The sequence below is a fragment of the Bradysia coprophila genome, unplaced genomic scaffold (genome assembly GCF_014529535.1).
Source record: "Bradysia coprophila strain Holo2 unplaced genomic scaffold, BU_Bcop_v1 contig_138, whole genome shotgun sequence".
Classification (NCBI taxonomy): Eukaryota; Metazoa; Arthropoda; class Insecta; order Diptera; family Sciaridae; genus Bradysia; species Bradysia coprophila.
This window is the reverse complement of record NW_023503409.1, coordinates 1,984,866-2,006,130: the sequence shown is the minus strand read 5'-3', so window position 1 is coordinate 2,006,130 and position 21,265 is coordinate 1,984,866. Positions and strand designations below refer to the sequence as shown.

Here is a 21,265-nt window from a genome sequence, read left to right as displayed (position 1 = left end):
CAGACACAGACTTTATTAGCATTTTTTGCAATAAAATATTTCCGTTGACATCTCAATTCTGTTATTTGAATATCTATATTCGTATAAACGGTTCGATTGAATGGAAGAGATCAACAGTACAACAGTGAAACAATCATGACTACTTCAATATCATATAATATGACAGTGCGGTGGAATCTATGGAATATTCTAACAAATGGAGATGATAAATTCTTTGTTGAAATAAAACCAAAGTGTCTTCTGTATCGATAGGATATACATAATTTGCATAATATAAAATGATACACACACCATTTATGGACTTTACAGAAAAATGTTGACGTATATGATGATGTGTTGTCAGAATTTTATGAGATTTAAATTAGAAGAATCGAGTCACATGGCCACGAGGACCCGATGTTAATAAACATAAAAATTGGCAGGATAATGAAATCCGTTGGTTTATTGCATTTCGATTGAAAACGAAAGATCGTTGCCCTTTTTTCATTATAAAAAGAAAAAATCATATAAAATGTTGTCTATTGGAGTCCATTCAAGTTTAATGCAATAACGTTTTATTGAAAATCATTTATATAACAGTCGTAATAAACATCAATATATGTTGAATAGGTACACGCTATATGATCATCAACTCTGAGGTATGTTTAGTTAATAATCCATATTCTTGTTTTACCTGATTTTCAAGAATATATATATACATTGCCTGTGTTATCGGTTTATGCTGCTTTTTGCGAAATTGACAGCTATTATAAGGAATTTATGTTATTTTAGAGAATTTTTGAATTTGCATGCAATGCTAAGCAATATAAATTGATTGGCTAAACATGAATGCATCTTCGATTAAATTAACTAAAAAGTAAAATTAATCAAAAACCATACTACAAAAATTCACTTACATTACTCGGTAGAGAACTGAACGCCATCAATGGCATTTTATAATTACATTCGTGTATAAATCACATGATTTATTGAAATTTTCACACCTAAACATAAAAACTACCAATATAAAATACACTGACGAAGTATAATATTCAATTGGTCGGATCATTTAACCATACTCTTCAATCTTTCAGTCATAAAGTATTTTGACTTAATTATACACATAAAGTGTAATTGATTTACATCTATACCGTTTAACCCTTCGAACTTTATTATTTATTATTATGGTGATCAACGGCTCTCGCGTTTTGTTTTTATGGTCGGTGCTCAGGCTTACTGTTTACCGTGAAAAGAGTTCAGTATACAGTCTGCGATTTATTATTGAAATGGTAAATAAATGATCGACACAATCAAAGTTTGTATTGTGTGATAAAGTAGTAAAACTGACCTTAAATTTATATTAACATGATATTCATAGTGTTCTTCGTTCGCTTATTCATACATTTCAGTATCTATTTCGAAAGTCTGGCTTTTTAGGTGGTCTGAAATACCTTTCAAAAATCCACAAATCGAATCGTTCAAACTATTGGTTTGCGTAAGTGGTACTAATATCGCCCTATAAACTATAGCAGTAAATTTTTGATGTATTGTGACTGATGTTTTTGTTTTAACAGTATTTATACGTTGTACGTTGACAACTTTCATTTAGTTCATGTGTTTTCGGCGGATGGTGATGACCAAAATAGTAGATGAGCTCTAGACTAGAATTCTCTTTATAGCAAATTATACGTTTATGCAAATGAAGTAAAAGATTTCACATTAGACACTAAGTAATACGTGATTTGAACAAAAGAAACGACAGATTTTGTCGCTTGTTAGTTTCAATAATAGTTTAACCATTCATTACGTAATTAACTAACTTTTCGCTTATTTTTGGCGTCAAAATTTTTCTTATTGACTTGCAATTTTAGACAAATATTGGCGAGCCATTAACGCATTCCTAACCGTACAAAATTCAATGTGTTAAAATAGAAGTTCTACAAAGAAAAAATAATCATAGCTCTGCTGCGACCTCAGCGTATTACTAAAAGATTACCGGTTGAATAGATCATTGAATCGTATATATTTGCTGGTTATACATTTAGAAGTCGAAACAGTAATTGTATAATGAAGATCAGGTGGAATATATATGCATATTACAAGTTATTTTACCTCTCCGTACATTAAAAAAAACGTGAATTATTTCTTACATAAAATCAGATCACTATGAATGAATGAACGGCCTAATTCAACATGTATAATAATGAAGACTTTATGTGACTTTTTTATTGTAAACATTTGCGGTCAATATTGAAATGAATTTTTTTTCACGTGTAAGCATATCTTTGTAAATATACAACTAAAATGAATGACCACTTAGAACAAACAATATAAGGAGAAATAAAAGAATTGTTCGAAGAGTGATTACCGATTTTTTTGTGTTGTAAGAACAAATATTTGTAGTTATTATGAACGGCTCTTCAGTTGATTTGAAGAACCTTAAATCAATATGCATTTCTAAGATTGGTAAACAATATTTTGAAACAGTTTTTAAGTATAACATTTTTTCTATTTGAAAGATCAGCAATGTATTATAATACGGTAAAATAGGAATGATCAAATCAACAAAACCATCTACAATTTCTATGTTCAATTAACGTTTTCGTTGTTATCGTAAGCCCTTAAAACTCTGAGCCATAGTTACCTCATTTAATATATCTAGCCGTTCTAATAAGGTTCTACCTCGATGTACATGTTATGTTAACGTAAAAAAAACTACGTTTTACCAAGTTCAACCTATATTTTCTTATGTTTCTTAGACTTTGAAGTACTGAAGTACTAAATCTAGTACTTCGAGGCCATAACATTTTGTGTGAATACGTTTGTAGGTGGAAGAAACAAAAAGAAGTTGAGATTGTATTTAGTTTGGGCTTTTCTTCAAATTTTGTTAGGAACGGTCGGTAGCATATATGAGTAACAAAAAATGATACGAACTGAAATTGTTGAATTGGCAGTGAAGAGAGCGGTGATATTTCCTCTGAATCAGTTGACGGTGGCTCATCAGTTGTGTATTTAATCATTAAAAGATCTACCCTCTGTCTGATGTACTCAAGAGTCAAACAACTGAAATTCAACACTGTTTTTACTATCGCCATTTATTGTGACTATTCTAGGAAATTTACCAGCATCATGTATATCCCGTTGCAAAACAAGAAAAAAAAAAGAATATTAAATTAACGTGAGAAAAATAACGTCGAACCACAAGCGCCTCGATTATACAGTTGTTGAAATTTAAATTATTATAATTGGAGGTAATGTCATTACATTCGATGATCATTTGAAAATCGATAAATTTGTTCAAATAACACAGCAATATCTAATAAGTTAATAATGCATGTAACGATAGACTAAAAAGTATATACACAAGTTATCTCACCATAAAGAAATTCTGAGTAAATTTTTAACTTCAACCATATCATTAGCTCTGCGATTAAAATAATAATTTTTTTCTTTATGATTGTTTTACAATAAAACTTTTATTATTGCTGCATTTATTGTCCATATATATTCTAACTGAAACCACACAATTCAATCATTTAATTTAATGGTTGAAGCGTCGTCAAAGCGTGTATAAGTCGATTATTCACACATTGTCAGCACCATGTAAACGAATATATAAATAATGTGAGTATCCATAACGATTTAATAAGCTCAATGATTTATTTTTTCGTTTTTTTTAAATTCTGTTTATAAATAAAGCGTAGAACGTGTTTGATTATTAAATTATGTAAAATGGAAAGAAATGTTTTTTACGTGTGAACGAGCATGAGACAATTTTAAGAGAAATTCACTGAAAAATTGCAATGCATAATTTTACCATTGACTTTGGCGCACATAGATATTATTTGCGATCTAAATCCGACCCCTTAGAGTAATGTTACTAGATTAAATGATTATAAAACGTCAGCATCATTTCTATTCCAGTCGAACGGTTTCAATCATTAATATGTCGTTTCGCTGGTAAATAATCCTACATTACAAAGTGAAGAGGCATTCAACCTCTGATGTGAATCGCGCTAATCATAAAATGAACCAAAATAATTTGTTTTCTTTTACGGCTGTGTGTACACATGCTGGAGACTAATAATTATTTTCATTATGCTTGATGCGTACTTGTACGCGTACTCACAATAAAATAACGATCCATCGATCCAATCAAATACCCATAACATGCAATTATTCAATTAAACGAAGATAACAATTAAATTACAATGTATCTTTAATGGCAGATATTTACACATAGCCATGGCAAATTTGAAAGGAAATAAATTTTGTATCGAATCGGAATGCCAGAAAAACGCTTCTCTATATACATTTTCGAAGAGATGCTGATGAAAATCTCTTAGCATTCACTTGCTTACATGTTAATTTAAATCATTTATTATAAATGTCTTTGGCTGTATCTCCTGTTATTCCTTTATATGATGAGCATCATTAATTTTAAATACACCATGCAAAATATTAAATATACTAACGATGCTTTTCCATCTAACATGCGTTTTCGAGATGAAAAAAAAAATCTTATTTCCTGGTGAGCTGTCTTAACTTCACCATTTTTCAGCAATGTCAAATTCTTCTCGTAATCTTTCTCGTGGTTGTGCGAATCTATTTTGTCGTTTCGTTTTGATATTCATATAATACAACTGGTTTCATCCCAGTTGATACCAAGTACCACCAGTTGTTTTGAAAATTAATATTTTAATAATTTATTTGCTTGATTGCAGCACACAGCTTTGTTGGAGGTTTTCATTTCAGATTGATAAAATAATGCATTCTAAGTAAATATGTGACTTAGAACTGATTGAGTTACTGTATGCACATAGCCGCATATTTGCCTTTTTATCAAAACGTGACAATAAGACATACGACAAGAAGTTATTTTTCGAATTGCAGATATAAATTACCGGTAAATTTTATACAATTGTGTAGGAGTCAAGTTGTCGAAAGGCAAATGAAATATGTATTGAATGGTTGATTTGCGGTATAAAAGACGAGCATATATGATGCAGGTGTTTTTATCCACAAAGATTGATGATCCAGATAATTGAATCAGGCGTATCGCGAAGCAGTCATTAAATCTGTTACTTCTTTTCTTTAAAGCAAAGTATCGCATAATTCAGTATTACTTTTTAGATGATTTAGTGTATGTTTGTCGTGACTAGCAACCATCTCCTAAGCAATCGCTTCCACTGCCATGATAACAAATTCCACTTGAACTACAGCTTTTCAAAAGGTAACACTGGTTGGAAGCTTTTCATAGTTAAAACTCAAGCTCGAAAGTTCAAGTCCTCAAAAGAGAATTCTAAAACCGTATATTTGAGACTATACGTCAAGTTCGAGAACAAACTTTACGTCAATTTCTTATGCCAATGGTTTTTTTTTGTCGTCGCTGTTGAAAATCGTTCAGGGTTCATTTTATATACCGTACACGTAACGTGTTTTTCAAATTTATACGGAATGAAGAAACTGATCTTATGATCCAAATATCATTACCGTAATACGAATGTGTTAGCATTAATTTAATAATACAAGTGCACCGGAAGTTCCCTTAATTTAATTATCAAACCAACTAAGAACATCTTCCGCAAATTATGGTGATTTGGTTCGGTCGGTATGCCGTAATAATATTTCCATTCAATTACTTTATTTTCAGGCACGTTTCCAATTACACTTGCCGCAGCACTTCTTTTATCTCATGTGTGTTATTTATTTATATTTTTTATAGAATTTCGCTTTACTATGTGAGGTTCATTAACAATAAGAACCGAACCTTTGAATCTTTATTGCATACGAGTAATAAATTTAGATTCTGATTTTTTTTTATAATTAAGTCACTGATTAGAGGAATGGAATTCAGACGCAGGATAAACTTAAACTCGGTTGGAAAAGTGATTGAAGAAAAAATCGATTAATTTTGTGCAAACCATGTGAAGTTGAGCAATTATCACTTGGATAACGCTAAGTTGAATTTAACTTAAAATGAATTAAAATGAACAGAAATTCTATTAGATAAACTTTCGCTGCTAAACAGTAGGAAATTCAAACTTCGAAGATAAACGAGACTCTTATGTTTGAATTATGCTTGGAATATATTCTTAACATACGCGGAATCCACCAGCAATCCATCAGAACATAAATTTTACTCGAAAAAAGAAGAAGAAGAAGGAAAAAGTGCAATTTATTTGTGGCGAATTAAAGCGACTATATTTTAGTCGCTTTGACATCCACGTAAATTATATATAACATGGACAGAAACAAGTTTGTTTTATAATAAAATTTATAGAATTTAGACAGCTACTGGTTTTAGAACGTTAAGTTGATTAGAACAGAGCAGGTGGTTTTTTATTTTCATCATCAGAATATTTATTCCGTTATTTTATATAAAATGCATTTTATCTGAGGAAAACTTAAAAATTGTTTAATGAAACTTGTTTCGAGCTTATAGTCTGTGTATATAAAGTTATGTAATCAACATCGGAAAGGAAATAAAACGAAATGATTACTTTCCAAGGAGAATAACTGAATATTAATGATCTCGTAATTTTTTGTAATTAAAAACAAAACGCACAGACTAGCGCAGCTCGTCATCTATGAAATATACGGCAATCAGAAATGAACTAATGATATAAATTTAAAATAGATCGCCATTTTGCACTAATGACACCAACTGGGAATACATACATTGTATGGTGTACATACGGCGATGGAAGCTTATAGCTCTTCGAGAAGAATATTATTAGACTAATAATAACCATAAAAATCAATGAGTGTATGGTTGTGGGAACGCAGCTAATGGGAATTATTGAATCAGTAAATAATTCAAAGACTTAACATGTAACATTCTCATATTCTATGGCAAACGTAAAGACGTTCCCTTTGAAATGAACCTCCTTTTGTTCATTTTTTGTGTGCATTCGATAAGTAGAAAATTAAAGTGTATAAGTAATACGTTAAATGAATTGCATTTTGTTCTCATTCTCATGACGTTTTATTGCAAGCGCATTTTTTAATGTCTTCGACGCAATTATTTTTTTTTTACATTTATTAAACTTCTGCGGTTTGTCCTGTGTTATTTATAGCAAAATTTATGTTAAAACTATTGCAGTAGTAGATCATGCAGCACAATATGTTGCAAATGTAAATTAACAGATTCAAAAATTACAGTGACGATACGCTTGCTGTCTGTGAAAGGTTAAATTGGACAAGAGTCCATTTCATTTTAATCCATCGAATTTTATGTAGGCCACACGGAGCTTTCATTTTTCATAAATTATTGGAATGTAATTTTGACAATAGATAGAATTTGAAAAATAACATTTTTTAATGGATTATCCAAAGGCTATACTCTATAGGTAACAAGGCAAATCTCTTCGAAGATTAGAAATTTTCAAGTTCACAAATTTTCAAGCGAAAGTTAATTCAATATTATTGTTTTATTATCAAAATCATTTCAAAAACTATAAAACAACAAAACAACGTGCGCATTATCGTCGTCAATGATATACAATTTATCAACGGATAGTAAAAGATTAAAAATTCTATATAAATACACCCATCAATGTTAAGCTGGTTGTTGAATAAAAGACGAATACGAGATTAACAACCAGAGAAATTTTTGGTATCAGTTGGTGATGCCAAACATTTATATTACCTTTTTCCGATCGATATCACAATACACCATTTGTATAACAAACAAAGAGCTAATCGATGATCTTTGCTGAAGTTTATGTTTATGCAAATGAGAGACAAGTAAACCAAATTGATTACAAGACCAAAATATGTTTTGCCAAGACTCTAAAGGTTATTGTCGATATGTTAATCAATTGTGGAATGAATACATCAAAAGGATAGATGCATTTTATTATCGAAATCCATTTTAATGAAAATACTGATTCTATGTAAATTTGCACATACAGAAAGATAAGCGTGAAGTCTGAGATATTTATGGTGGTAAATTGGCGCAGAATTAAGTTCAACGAACAAAGTGTGTTTTTCAATGTTTCGGTTTTTCTTGAAGCTTACACAAAATTGGTCAGCGCAATATACACGATTAGTCTAGTGACAATTTCTATATTGTATTAGTTTATTGCAAAATCAAACAACAACGAATCTATCGCGTCATGTACATAGATATCGTATTCTTAAGAACATGCAATCGTACTTGTTAATAAATAATTTTTTTTAATCCTTACCACATCTGCTGCAATATAAATAACAACCATCGCTTAGCCATTTCTCATTCATTAGTATTAAATCTAATGTCCATCAAAATAGATAAGATAAAAATATTTTTGCGACCATCCAATTCTCTCAGCGATAGAATTACAACATTATGTGCCATGTTACGTTCAAGAACAAGGTGATTCTTGTATTGCATAGATTCTTTTTTCCATTTGAGTAGGTAGTTTCATTTAATTTCGTAACGGATATTCTTCATACTTGACAATATCTCATTAGACTTGTTTTATAACTTTGTTGCATACAGTAAATAGAAAAATACGGGTAGAAGAGTGTGTAGATAAAGCATATAATTAGAAAGAAAAAATATAAAATTATTTTCCTTCTTTTATTCCCCGGTTTTTCGAGAAAAAAAACCGAAGATAAAATGAGACTGGTTATACGAACAAGCTCGGGCTCTATATCATTGCTCATGATCAAATTGCGTATACACTTGTTTTTAAACTTATGAATACGATCACCTCATGTAAAGCTTTACATATACAAAATATATCATAGATTATTATTGGCTTCAACAGGAATGTAGCTAGAGTGTAACATATGGCTCGAAATAAGAAATAAAAAAAATTAATTCGATTTTTCTGAACATTTTTTTCTTCTTGTTTTCTTTATTAATCTGCGTTTCCATATGGAGATAAAAATACACGCAGGGTTTTTGAACTTAAAGAATTGCAGAGTTTCTTGTAAATCTGAAATTGATTGGATTATTCCACTTTTTTTCTAATTTTAAACTTGTATTTTACGGTATCGTTAGGTGAGTGATTGGTATGTGCGAAGAAAAGGGAAAATCTGCCTTTTCTTTCAACACAACAATTATGATCAGTTATATCTGCAATCTTGCTAAATTTTCTTCGAATATTAGATGAGTTATGGACTAGGAAAAGTTGTTTAGTAATTATCTTATGAAAAATGTCATCAGTGTAGTTATGTTAGACGTAGGTACATTTTAGGATTAGAATCATTTGAACTGCGTTGTTCAAACAGCTCAAATGGTATCTGTTAATGACGGAAAACACATGAGATGAGCTAAGGATTGTGCTGTGTCATATTCGAAAGGGATTGATAAAACTAATGAAGTAGAAGATTTTGTACTATAGTTTGAACAACTGAAATAACAGATTTAATGATTATTCCATATAATACATTTGCCATTTCCAAAAAGATGAATATATTCAATATTATAATCAGTTGTCGCATTTCCAATAATTAATTTTCAATTTAAAAACAAAGTTCTCAATACTTGTACATAATATTTAACTTTAATACAAGCATCAATGCACACACTTCAGTACACGTCAATCAATGTGAAACGTAAGTAATAATAATGGTAAACAAATTTGTTTAACCAATGCATGGTGATGATTAGCATTATGTATACATGGAATTACTTTATTGATTGCTCTGACTTGTACTTGAGAGGCTGTTATTATAATGATGATAACTGCGAACGTAAGTGAAAATTATTTAATTAGTCATTTGTATGTGTAGCGTAAATGTGGGTATTTATACATAATATTTTATTGATTAATATGTAACACGTGGGATTTTAGATTACTTCCCTTAATCAAGCCATACGATTGGTGTTTTTATCGGTATCGAGTTTCCAATTTTATTAAATAAGAAAAGTAAATGTTAGCGTCAAAACAGCGTACGTCTGCGTTACATTTCATATTGATGTATTTGCGTTCGCTCTAGTGAAAAATGAAAGTCTTATAGGTTTGACAATAGGGACCTCCGGTCTAATACGTTCTAAATCATAATGATCAATTTGGAACTCCAAAGTGAAGCATATCGATTTGATACTGCATCTGAATCGACATCCCGATGTTTTTATGTTCTCCTAATGAAAACCCACATTCAAAAAGCAATTGTTTGCAAAAGTGACTCAGTTACAAAAATACTTATATTCATCCATCCACTCTGGTCATTCACCATAAGTTACACGTTTTCATAAAAAAAACATTGCTTGAAAATGCTCATGATCATCACCTCAAAGTGTAATGAAAGTTTCTTGACTGAGCCACATTATTACCGCATTAAGCAATAATCGTCTGAAGCAACATATCTTAATGTAATGTGTAACAGATGGTAAACTCATGTACACATGATAAAATATAGTTATTAAATATGAGAGAATTTAATTTTTTTTATAATTTCACCTGTAACTTATGGTTTTACCAATACTAAGCAAAAAATACAACAAGAACAGTTCATTGTTACTTAATAGATTCTTTGTTTAGTGAAAAAAGGAGCGAGCGCAGATGAGTGAAATACAGTTTATGTAAACTCGGATGAAAGATTTGTTTCACTTTGACAAGATCTCAAATTAGGATCCGTCCATTAATGACATCGATTTTAAACATTTCATGGAACCCTCCCCCATCGTTTATGATTTTTCTACACCTTAACCATTGCGTGTGTCGTGTCACACTTGGTCAGTCGTACCCACTCAAGGTCGATGTCATCTATGACCCCAAATCTCAAAAGTTACTTTTGCTCGCGAAATTGATTTTTCGGAACAACATTATATTTTGAAACATGAACAGCTGCCATTTCGAATTATAATTACTCTGAACAGAATTTTTTGTTTTATTTTTCGTTTTAAGAATGTGCTCCATATTACAAAAAGTCTGAATAAAGTGCCAAAAATTATACGAAATAATTTGTAATTTGTTAAAGAATCACATAAACTACACCTTATCTTGCAACTTGGCACTCAAATGGAAAAGCGTGAACCGCACAAAGAACAAGAAGAAATTCATTAAAGTTTATATGCTAATTTGTTTACACCTTATGACCACCGCGTGGATATTGTTCTTAGCATTCACTTATATACCACATACGTGTTCGAGTTATATTTATTTCCTCTTAATTTATACGGTTTTTACATTTTTTTATATAAAAAAAATAAATTAAAAAAATTCCAAATGAATTTTTATGCGATTAAAACATTATAAAGAAAATCAACATTTTTATATGATGAACTGGCTATTAAAGTCCATATGTTATATGAATGTTAATTTCATGTCTATATATTAAATTATGGATACTTTATGAGCATCTGACCGTAAATCCATATCGTAATTAGATTAATAATTAAAATATAGTTCTTGATAGCAATCACCATCCAGTCTTCGGTAGATGTATACTCTTAAACAAATGTTCCATTTTTCGCTCACTTATTTATTTGAGATACTTCATTTACTAAGTATTAATTAGAAAACTACATGGTTTGCAAAATCGTTGAAATTAGAAATCACTAAGAGCGACGTCGCGATGTTGCTTAGAACTAAGAATAGGTTTTGATGTCAAAACTAAGAATAATGCAAATTAATGATGAAATTTGTAAGCGCCATGCGTATCGTCATAATAGTCTTGTCACATCTTTTGTTTAAAGCATCACGTAGTGATTAAAAGACAACGTTGTTAACCTTTCATAGACGGCAAGCATATCATCTTCATCAAGTCTATTGCATCTTTTGATTTGAGCCTATGCAAGATACGGAAGCAAAAGGGGATTTGATATCTCGAAATCATCTGTTATTGAAAGCGACCGTAAAAATGAGGAATGAGTTCTGGCTAGTGCTATATTACAAAACGTGTATAATAGTAAAGAAGTAAAAGATTATCCATCAAGCAATAGCAATTTAAACAAAAGAAATAAAAGATTTAATCGTAATGTGGCCATATACCAAACTTGTTGTTTCAAAAAGGTTGGAAGATTAATTTAAAATTAAAACTTTTAACTCAAAACGTTGGTTGTAATAATCCACTCAATGTCAAATAACCAGTGCAAATTGGCTAATAAAAATTTTATTGAGTCAATTCAGCGCAAATAAAATTGCCACCCAGCAATAAATCATTTGTTTTATTATTTCGCTTAATTGGTGTTAATTGATATTTTATTTTGCACTAGAACGCTGAAAGAAAATCAAGTCAATCAGTTGATTTCGCATAAAAAATTTCACTCATAAAGATTCACGTTCATAATACCTTGTTGTTGCTGCAACACGTCAAACATTTTCTAATACAGCAGACAGTTATCTAAATGTTTACTATCTTTAATTGCAAACTTGCATCATTATAACATTGATTAATTACAGGTGCACAGCTTTTCCAATGAAATTGTGACAGAAATGGTAACGACAACCGAGACTCGATTTTACTATAACGAGATCAGTTCAGCGGAGCAATGAGAATGAAGAAAAAAATGTTGATGAAAATGCTTTTTCATCATTTATCACTTATAATCGATAAAAGTAATTCAGGTGACATCAAACAGAAGTATGTTTATTGCACAATATAACAAGTCACTAAATGCCTTCGCATTTACATTTACTAAGCGGCATCGTACTAAGATTCATTTCTATAATAAGATTCCAATCCAAGCGATAATCGCATTTCATTTAAGTTTTTTTTTCTCTCTATTTGAAATTATAAAATGTGTTCATAGAAATGCAAGCTGCTGTTACGCTTACCTAATAAACATCCTTGTTTATGATAAAACTATTAAAGAGTTACCTTCAGTGATGGTTAGCATTTATCGCACAATGCGGTCTTTATAGTTCCCATTCGACAAAAGAAACACATTTTACTTTAGATCGAATCCATTTCTTCGTTGGATGTTCATTATAGCGTAGTACAGGTGTGAAGCGTAATGATCTCTGTAATGATTAACAAAATACAAACAGATACAATGAACTTTTATGATTGTAAGATCATTGGCAATCGGTTTATTGAAGTGGGGATTTCAATATGTAATCAATCATCCCGTTCATCTCTTCATTCCATTTCTTTCAAAAATGAAAATTAAAAATGGAAGGAAAGAATCGAAACCTAAACTTTGATCTTAGATGATACAAAATCTATTCACCATTCCCCCCTGTATGAAGCCATTAAACCAAAACCAATAAAGATGAATCTTACAAATCTGTTGCCATTTTACCAGCTATGTCCTCAGGTGACATTGACTGAGAATGACACCAATTGCTACGGACAGTGACAGGGACTAAAATAAGGATTTTTTTTCGGTGTAGCCAAATCTTGTCAGGGGCCCATGTTTTTGCTCTGAAGGGGCCAAATCTAATTTTTAAAACTTGAAATAAGTTATCTTAGGCGAATAAAGGAGTAGTCACAGACTTTATTTTAATTATGTTCCTTAACTGGGATCACTGGTTTTAATATTTGACAAACGAATTTTTTGAGGGATCATTCCGTAGGCTCAATGCGAAGTCATTTTAGGATTCACTTCAAATTTGTAACATTCTCTCAACTTTTAGAACTTTTCCTGAAAAAAAAAAAGAAATCGAGAGCGGAGCGAGCTGTCGACGGCAGTGTCGCCACTTTGAGGGGTACTGTCGCCAATTGCCTACACACTTGTTCCTTACTTTAGTCCCTGGACAGTGATGTTAAACACAACTTATTGGGCAATTACGATAAATTCTTTTGGTAAAACGTTACACACAGAATTTACGCTTTATAACATTCATATAATATAATAACCATGCGGTCGATCTAATAGACGATATTAGATGTTTCACGGATGATACAGTCCCTTTGTTCAACGCACAGTTCTAGTGTTGGCTTTATTATTATCATCATTACTCGGACGGAATTATTTGTGTGGCTTATAAAGATGCTTCATTCTAAACTTGTTTCGTAAATGCATGCACATCGTATATGATTTATTATCGGATCTAATCTTTATCTTTATGTATACGTACTGCAGTACTATCAATTTATCTAAGTGCAAAATTCTCTATGTATGATCGTGAAAAACGTCTCAGGAATATGTTTGCCTTGTAATGTATTGTCGTATTGATTACGAGAAATTTTATGTTCGGCATCATGTTTACTTTTATAACTCGTTTGTCACAGTGTTTCGGTCTGAAAGAGAGAGAGAGAGAGATGGGTGAGAAATAATTCTTATTATTATTGTGTCCACTACACTTAATGTCCATTTTATAATAAATGTTTTATTTATACCATAAGAAAGGAGTAATAATCTTATTGCATCATAATACGTTTTCTGACTGAAATATTAAGTGGTCGGCCGTTTGAAATGATCTTATTTATCTTGCACTTTATCTTTTTATAATAAAGACAAACTTTGCATTACTTTTATGGCAGATTAAATTCATGGGTCTCAGGGTATTCGCTTATTAGGACTTCTGTTTTAACATATTCGAAGCTACTACTCGTAATATTGTATTCAATAATATTTGATTGGTATTAAAATTCCCTATTCGGTCGGATATTTCACGAGAGTTCTCCGACGTGATGTGATTTTACCTTTATAACTCAAAAAAAAATTGTTACACTACTATAACTATTAACACTGGTTAAACAGCCCCTAGCCGAAATATGGCGAATTTACATATATGACACCAACTCCACTGCAAAACTTGACCTTCGACAAAATTGCAGTATTTTGAATAAACAAACAATTTGTCAAATTAAAAACTTAATCGCACGCTCAAAGGCATTTTATTTCCATTTTATGGTTTAAACAAATGCGTATTGCCATTTATAACAATGTTTTTCATTAGTCAAAAAAAACCCTTGCATAAACCGTCACATAATATTTATAAGACAGATACAATCTTGCGGCAATAAAATGTATATTCAAATCACTGGTCATAAATAAAAGATGCTTTCAAACATAATACCCATAGAATACAATGCAATATTCTAATAAGACAAACAGGTATATATAATATTGGCTCTCGTTTAACGGTCTCGTATGGGCATTTAGTTCGCAGGTCATGTGAATGTAATTGACTAAAAGTGGACACTTTTGCTATACGTAAATACTATAATCGCAATCGAATGGAAATAAAGTAATAAGAAAAGTAAAAAAGATGTGAAAATTGTTATTCACTTGTCAATCAGTTGACTCGGACGCCAATTCCAAGGATTCTTGTAGACTAATTGTTGACGTTTAGTGGTGTGGTACAAATGGTTTAGGAAATGAATTCTGTGTAAGAAAACGTGCGAGACGTCTGAAATTTGGCAGATTCATTGATTATTCTAAATTAAATAGCTGTTTACAAGTGTGATAAAAAGTTGAAACGTCTAGTTTTCGTGTGAATTTTATTGATCCGATGCGAAGCTGAAGTCAATAAACAGATGAAAACGAGACTTTTCATTTAAACTTTTTAATTGGCCTTCGGCTTCGCCTCGGATCAATAAAATTCACACTATTACTCAACTGTTCAGTCTTTTAATCTTAGTTATGTATATGTATATGTACTGCCATTTAAAGGGAACACAGAAGTATAATTTGTGCATCCGACAACTGAAATACGACCTATTTTGCCATGATTTTTCATTAAGAAATGTCAGTTTTTCCCGAACTATATATCGTGCGGGAAAAAACTTCATTTCTTTACGATTTATAGTGCGGGAAAAGAATTATATGATTTTTTCTATGACTATACGATTGATTAAATTTAATATGGTGAATGTGAAGTGTGTATGTTATCAAGTAAATTAATGTGTTTTGTCTATTTCAGTTGTCCGATGCACAAAACGTTGTTCGTACTCGACAGGAAATGGATTTTTTCAGCACACGTCCTAATTTTCCTTACTCGCTTCGCTCGTAACTTACGCGCTTCCTTACTCGCTGCAAAAATCGTCATTTCATGTCTTGGTACGAAAAATACTATTTCGTTTATACATCCTAGTTGAATAATTTTGAGTGGAAAACAAAACGATAAAGTCCATTACATAACTAGGTATAAAAATGAAACGTCTCGTTTTCGTGTGTTTATTGACCTCTGCCTCATCAAAAATTCACACGAAAACTCTACTTTTCAACAATTTATCCCTTGTTATGTAAATAACTAATATTCATCTCTCTCAAATCTAGGTTCGATGACATACAACCACATATGCCTTGAACACACTCTTGGCTGTTGACAATCTATAATTACCCTTACTCTTCGTCAAATCTAAGGTCGTCTTAACCTGGATGTTATCCATGACCGGAGACATTCTATATGTAATTTATTAGGAGACAATTCTTTGAAATGACGAGTCTCATGCTAAGATTAACCTCAGAAGTAGCAGTCTTCCATCTTAAACTTTTTCACTACTTCACGTCCACAATCTGCATGCACGATATGTTGGAGCCTCTTCGTTCCGTTTTGGAACGTGTGAGTGCATCAAATCATATAAAAAACCAATGAAAATAATAAGATAAACCACAATATATGCATAAAAAGTGTTTTTACTATCTTTGGTAAATAGCATTTACATTCAAAAATAAACATGATGATACTCTGTGAAACGTGTATTGCCTTGTGATCGGAGAAGAAACAGAAATTTCTAATCTCTTAACCGTATGGTAAAATATAATTTCAAATTTTATTATTTATCGAGTTTGCCATACCATATAATGAAATAAATAGCTGAAATTTTTCATACTACTTGCAATATTTAAACTATTCAATAGACAAGTTAGATGATGATATCTTATTTGGCCGGTACAGTTAGTTTACTAAATGTATACACATATGTGAAATTATTACTTATCTTGTTTTTCGAAAAAGACGAAGAAAAAAATCTTATTGAGCTAGTCGGTTGCATATTTTGAAAATATTTGAGAGAGAAAAAATAATAATAAATAAATCGAAAGTATCACTGCTACAGGTGTGAATCAATAACCATGAAGAGACTTTTTTTCACAAGTTTGTAAACGAATTGTAAGTGAAAAAAAAAACAATTTGAAGAAAAAGTCAATATTATTTTCGGTATAAGATAAAGAAATGCCGATAATATAGCCTGTGGAGCAGAACGTAATTTGTTGTTGTATTTGTAATCTTTAAAATCTATAAAATACGAGTTAGAGGTTTCTTCTATAAAATAAGAGCTGTTACATGACTTTGACCGTACATCAAACGCGTGCTACATTTCATCACTTTTATATACTAGGTTGTACAATTGGTGTTTTATCGACTTTGCATGTAAAACAGTTTTTTTATGAGAGCAAAATAATTATACCAACCTCTTCTCTGTTTCGTTTTAAATCTTATTAAAAGATCGTTAAGGAACAAATAATTATCCTGTATCTCTAGCCCCGTTCGTATAATTATAAAACACTTTTAAGTCATACTTTATACTCTCTATATATCTAAGAATTAGATGTAAGAAAAGCACGCTTCGTACCAAAATCCAACGCATCTCAAAAAAAATATTTTTATTTTCAGGTCTTCCACGCTTCCGGCTCGTATAATTCTATAGTTGGGATTAAATACGTATGCTTAACATGGAAAATCGAGATAATTGGTAAGAGTTTTCCACTAAGTTCGCATAATAATTTTATTGAAGTAAGAAAATAGTTTTGAATGCAAATAATGCCAGTGTCGTCCTTTCGATATGGAAAAGCCTGAAAAAAATTCTTTACACGCTACACGCATCGAAAACCGTACTTTCCATGTTTCAAGCATTTTTATCGGTGTATATACAGCATATAAAATTGATTACATAGCTCGGGATAAAAATCAAAAGTCTCTTTTTCGGGTGTTTATTGACATCGGCCTCGCCTCAGATCAACAATATTCATACGAAAACTCTACTTTGCATATTTTTCTACCCAGTCATGTAATAGTACATTATGATACCGGGGAATATTGCCAGCGTTATGCACCCGTGCATCGAGTGTCTGTGTAATATACACGAGAGTATTACGCGTGCAATATTCTCTGGTGTCATATAATGTTTTATTGCATTGGCGGAAACGACAAATTATACACATACAATTGCTAAAAGTTTCTTATGTGCAGAATGAGCACCAGCTGAATATCACCAGCTGGTGTACAAACAAAAACACTTTGTATTGTATACAATTCAAAGACAACCTACACACAGTGCATTTCTACGTTAACGTCATCTACACGCACATAACACGTATGAATGAAGTAAACACATTGTTAAGAATGTGTTTTGATTGTTTATCATACAATAAGTGTGTGTTAGCAGATCCAGCTGGTGATATTCAGCTGGTGCTCATTCTGCATATGAAAAATATTTACAGGCTGTAATAATGTAGATGAACTCTAGGTAAATAATAATGATAAATATCCATAATAAAAAGTAAAAGACGGCCCTGAATAGAGCCTATGCAAGTCATTTTGATAGTAGTGAATCCTTTTTTCTTCAAGAAGTTTTCATATGTGGTAGAGAAAGAATTAGGGATGTGGAAGGCATACATTAACATTAGTAACATCAAGAGAACCATGTTTAACTTCGATGACTGTATTCACTGGTAGAGGTAAATTACGCACGAGAGCCCATGCCATTAATTACTCTTCATAAATCAACATTAATATATATTATACCGCAAACATCTCATCACATAATATTTCTCACATTACCTATCCATATTAAAAAATCAATTGTCATCTGCGTCCAATTTCTCAAAAAAAAAAAATCCAATTATTTTTTCAATTTTTGTTATTTTAATATCCATTGTGAAATTGCAGAAAATATGGCCTAACATCAACACTATAAATCTATTGGCGCACAATCGGAAATACCAAAACAGAATGTCATTTTTGTGTGGCATACGATGGATGAAACAAAAATTTGTATCATCATCGCCACTGACAGTAATTGCATTTATGTTAATCTTAAAGCTAACGACAAACAGTGACAATGGAATTATTGGCTGTGATGCAGCACCATCATCTGCATCATTGGTGTCATCGGATGCTCCAAGTGTGCTTGAAATGGCACTCAAACGTGTTGCTGATACACATCGAGTGGTCAACTTAACACGTCAACATGGAGGAGATGTATTTAGTGCTAATGGTTGGTGTTATTAAAATGCATTTTGCTTTCTATTCGTTTTTCAGTGTTTTTTTTTTCGAAACAATAATTGCTTGAAATTTACATTCAGATGAAAATCAATTAAAAATTTCCAGTTTTAAACTTATTTATTAATCGGATAATTTGTCTTCCGATCGGAAGGCATCTAGAGCTGTATAACTGGAATGTTGAATATTTATCATAACGGAGCGGCCAATCCGATGAATAATGAGCGATAGTTAGTTTCCGAAAGCTTTACCAGTTCTTAAAACGTTAAACGAATCTTCTTTCAATCTATGACAACGAACTTATAGTTTTGTACTTCAATGCTGACAGCTAAATAAATGTTGCATGATTTAGTATAATGTGTATGACAGGACAGCATAGAATCTGGTGACTGAAATTTAATTACGTTTTATTCGTCGGTTGAGAATGAACTCAAATCCAATTTACACACCTGTCCAGTTCATGAAAATTAGTAATTTATTTTTCATAATTGTGCTCAAACATTTGCCCGTAGTGTTAAGACGACTTATAACTGATTTTACACACTTGAAGTAATTTGTTGATTTTATTCTTCTGTACAGTGGATTTTTTACAATGCGAGACGGACACGTGCGTTGGATTGTCAAGTGGTACTGCTGGGCTTTACAAGACTGAGATCAAAGATAATGGTGAGTTGATAATTTAAATGAATTGTTGCTATTGGCTGAAGCATTTAATTGGTTGCGTAATGGGTATGGATTTAAATTTACGTTTTGTGTTTCAACTTTTTTTTACAGACATTAAAAAGCATGAATCGAATATGGACGGTTGCCGGTGTCAGTGCTTGCCGCATTTGACAACATTTCGAGAAGATCTTAACATTTGCGTCGACGATATTCACGGTAAGTTCTGTTTGTTTTTAACGATTTCATTTTACCTATATTGTGTTCTACGAAAATGATAAATGTTCGTGCTTCAGCACTAGACCTAAGTTTTCCATACGAGCGTAGCGAGTTCAGTACGTTCAATTCATGTTGAAAATTAAGAAAGTGATTAAATGAATGGGACTTTTTCCTTAGTGATCATTAATTAAATAGAAACGACTCAATCGTCCATGAAATCTGAGAGCAATACATGGACGAACGGTCGTGTCAGTTAAATTATGCTAGAACTATTCATAATATCTATCCATCTATTGAATATTAAATTAAAGCATCCATATTATGGAGATCTATTTTAACAAAAAAACATTAAATTACGCAATATAACATAGAACATCCTCTTTCACTGTAATTGTCTTTCATTATCAGAATATAAATCATTTCGATTCCGTAATGTTCAACATCGTAAATAATAATTTTTCACACGAGAAATCTGTGAATCTTATGGAAAATAGTGAATAAAATACAAGAACGAAAGAAAAAAATTTATAATTATCTTCATAGAGCGCGAAAAATATTAATTCTAAATGTGGAATTACACTTTCAATGCGCGTCTTTTATTGTTGTTGGAACATTGCTCTTCATTATGTCCATATGAAATCATCGATAAACCAGCACCAACATACAATAGACTACCTGAACCATATTTTGTATACAGATTCGTTGTAATAATACAATTATGAAGCAAATGAATCGAAAATTCGATCAATTTAATTAGAAGATTGTAATAATTTCAAAGTATAAAAATTTGTAAAGAATTTAATGGCTTTGCTTTTCCAGCTTCTGTAAACATTTTGTTGGTTTTATGATTGATTGAGTCTATATCCATCTATATATTCGTGTATTCTGAGAAAAAAAATCCTAATGTATTGGGTAAAGTGTAAAGCCCGTAGCTGGTCAGATGTTAACAATACGTAGCCACTTAACCGTATACATTTTGTTGTTATTCGAATAATATTTAATTTATGGGAAAAAAATTTGGCGTTAAATTTGAATTCCATTAGAATTTTTAATGAAATCTGTAATTGAAATGTTTGTTTGAAATCGTATTGATTTACGCATGTGATAAGATTCTAATAATGATGATGTATACAACAGTCTAGGGTCATTATCCTTTACTGGATACTGAAAAAATAGTTTTTTGCGATTAAGAACTATAATATAACACATTGCTATGTTGGTAGCAGTGTACATTGCGATGTTGGTAGCAGTGTCGATAAGTTAAAATCTATGTCAAAACCACACTTGTATCAAAATGTTGACATACTTTTTCGCACTTGTATCGAAAATAATGACATTTGCACCGAGATTCA

At 31.3% G+C, this 21,265-nt stretch overlaps 1 protein-coding gene across 2 annotated transcripts in view; it reads left to right on the top strand.

The window, feature by feature from the left end:
• LOC119073375 overlaps window positions 1-21,265 on the top strand; it is a 109,858-nt gene that overhangs the window by 8,722 nt on the left and 79,871 nt on the right. For both annotated transcript variants that reach the window (XM_037178799.1, XM_037178800.1), the window contains exons 2-5: window positions 17,427-17,505; window positions 18,702-19,029; window positions 19,614-19,700; window positions 19,809-19,913. In XM_037178799.1, the coding sequence (XP_037034694.1) occupies window positions 18,765-19,029; window positions 19,614-19,700; window positions 19,809-19,913 (457 nt within the window). In that variant the 5' untranslated portion in view covers window positions 17,427-17,505; window positions 18,702-18,764. The remainder of the gene's footprint in view (window positions 1-17,426; window positions 17,506-18,701; window positions 19,030-19,613; window positions 19,701-19,808; window positions 19,914-21,265) is intronic.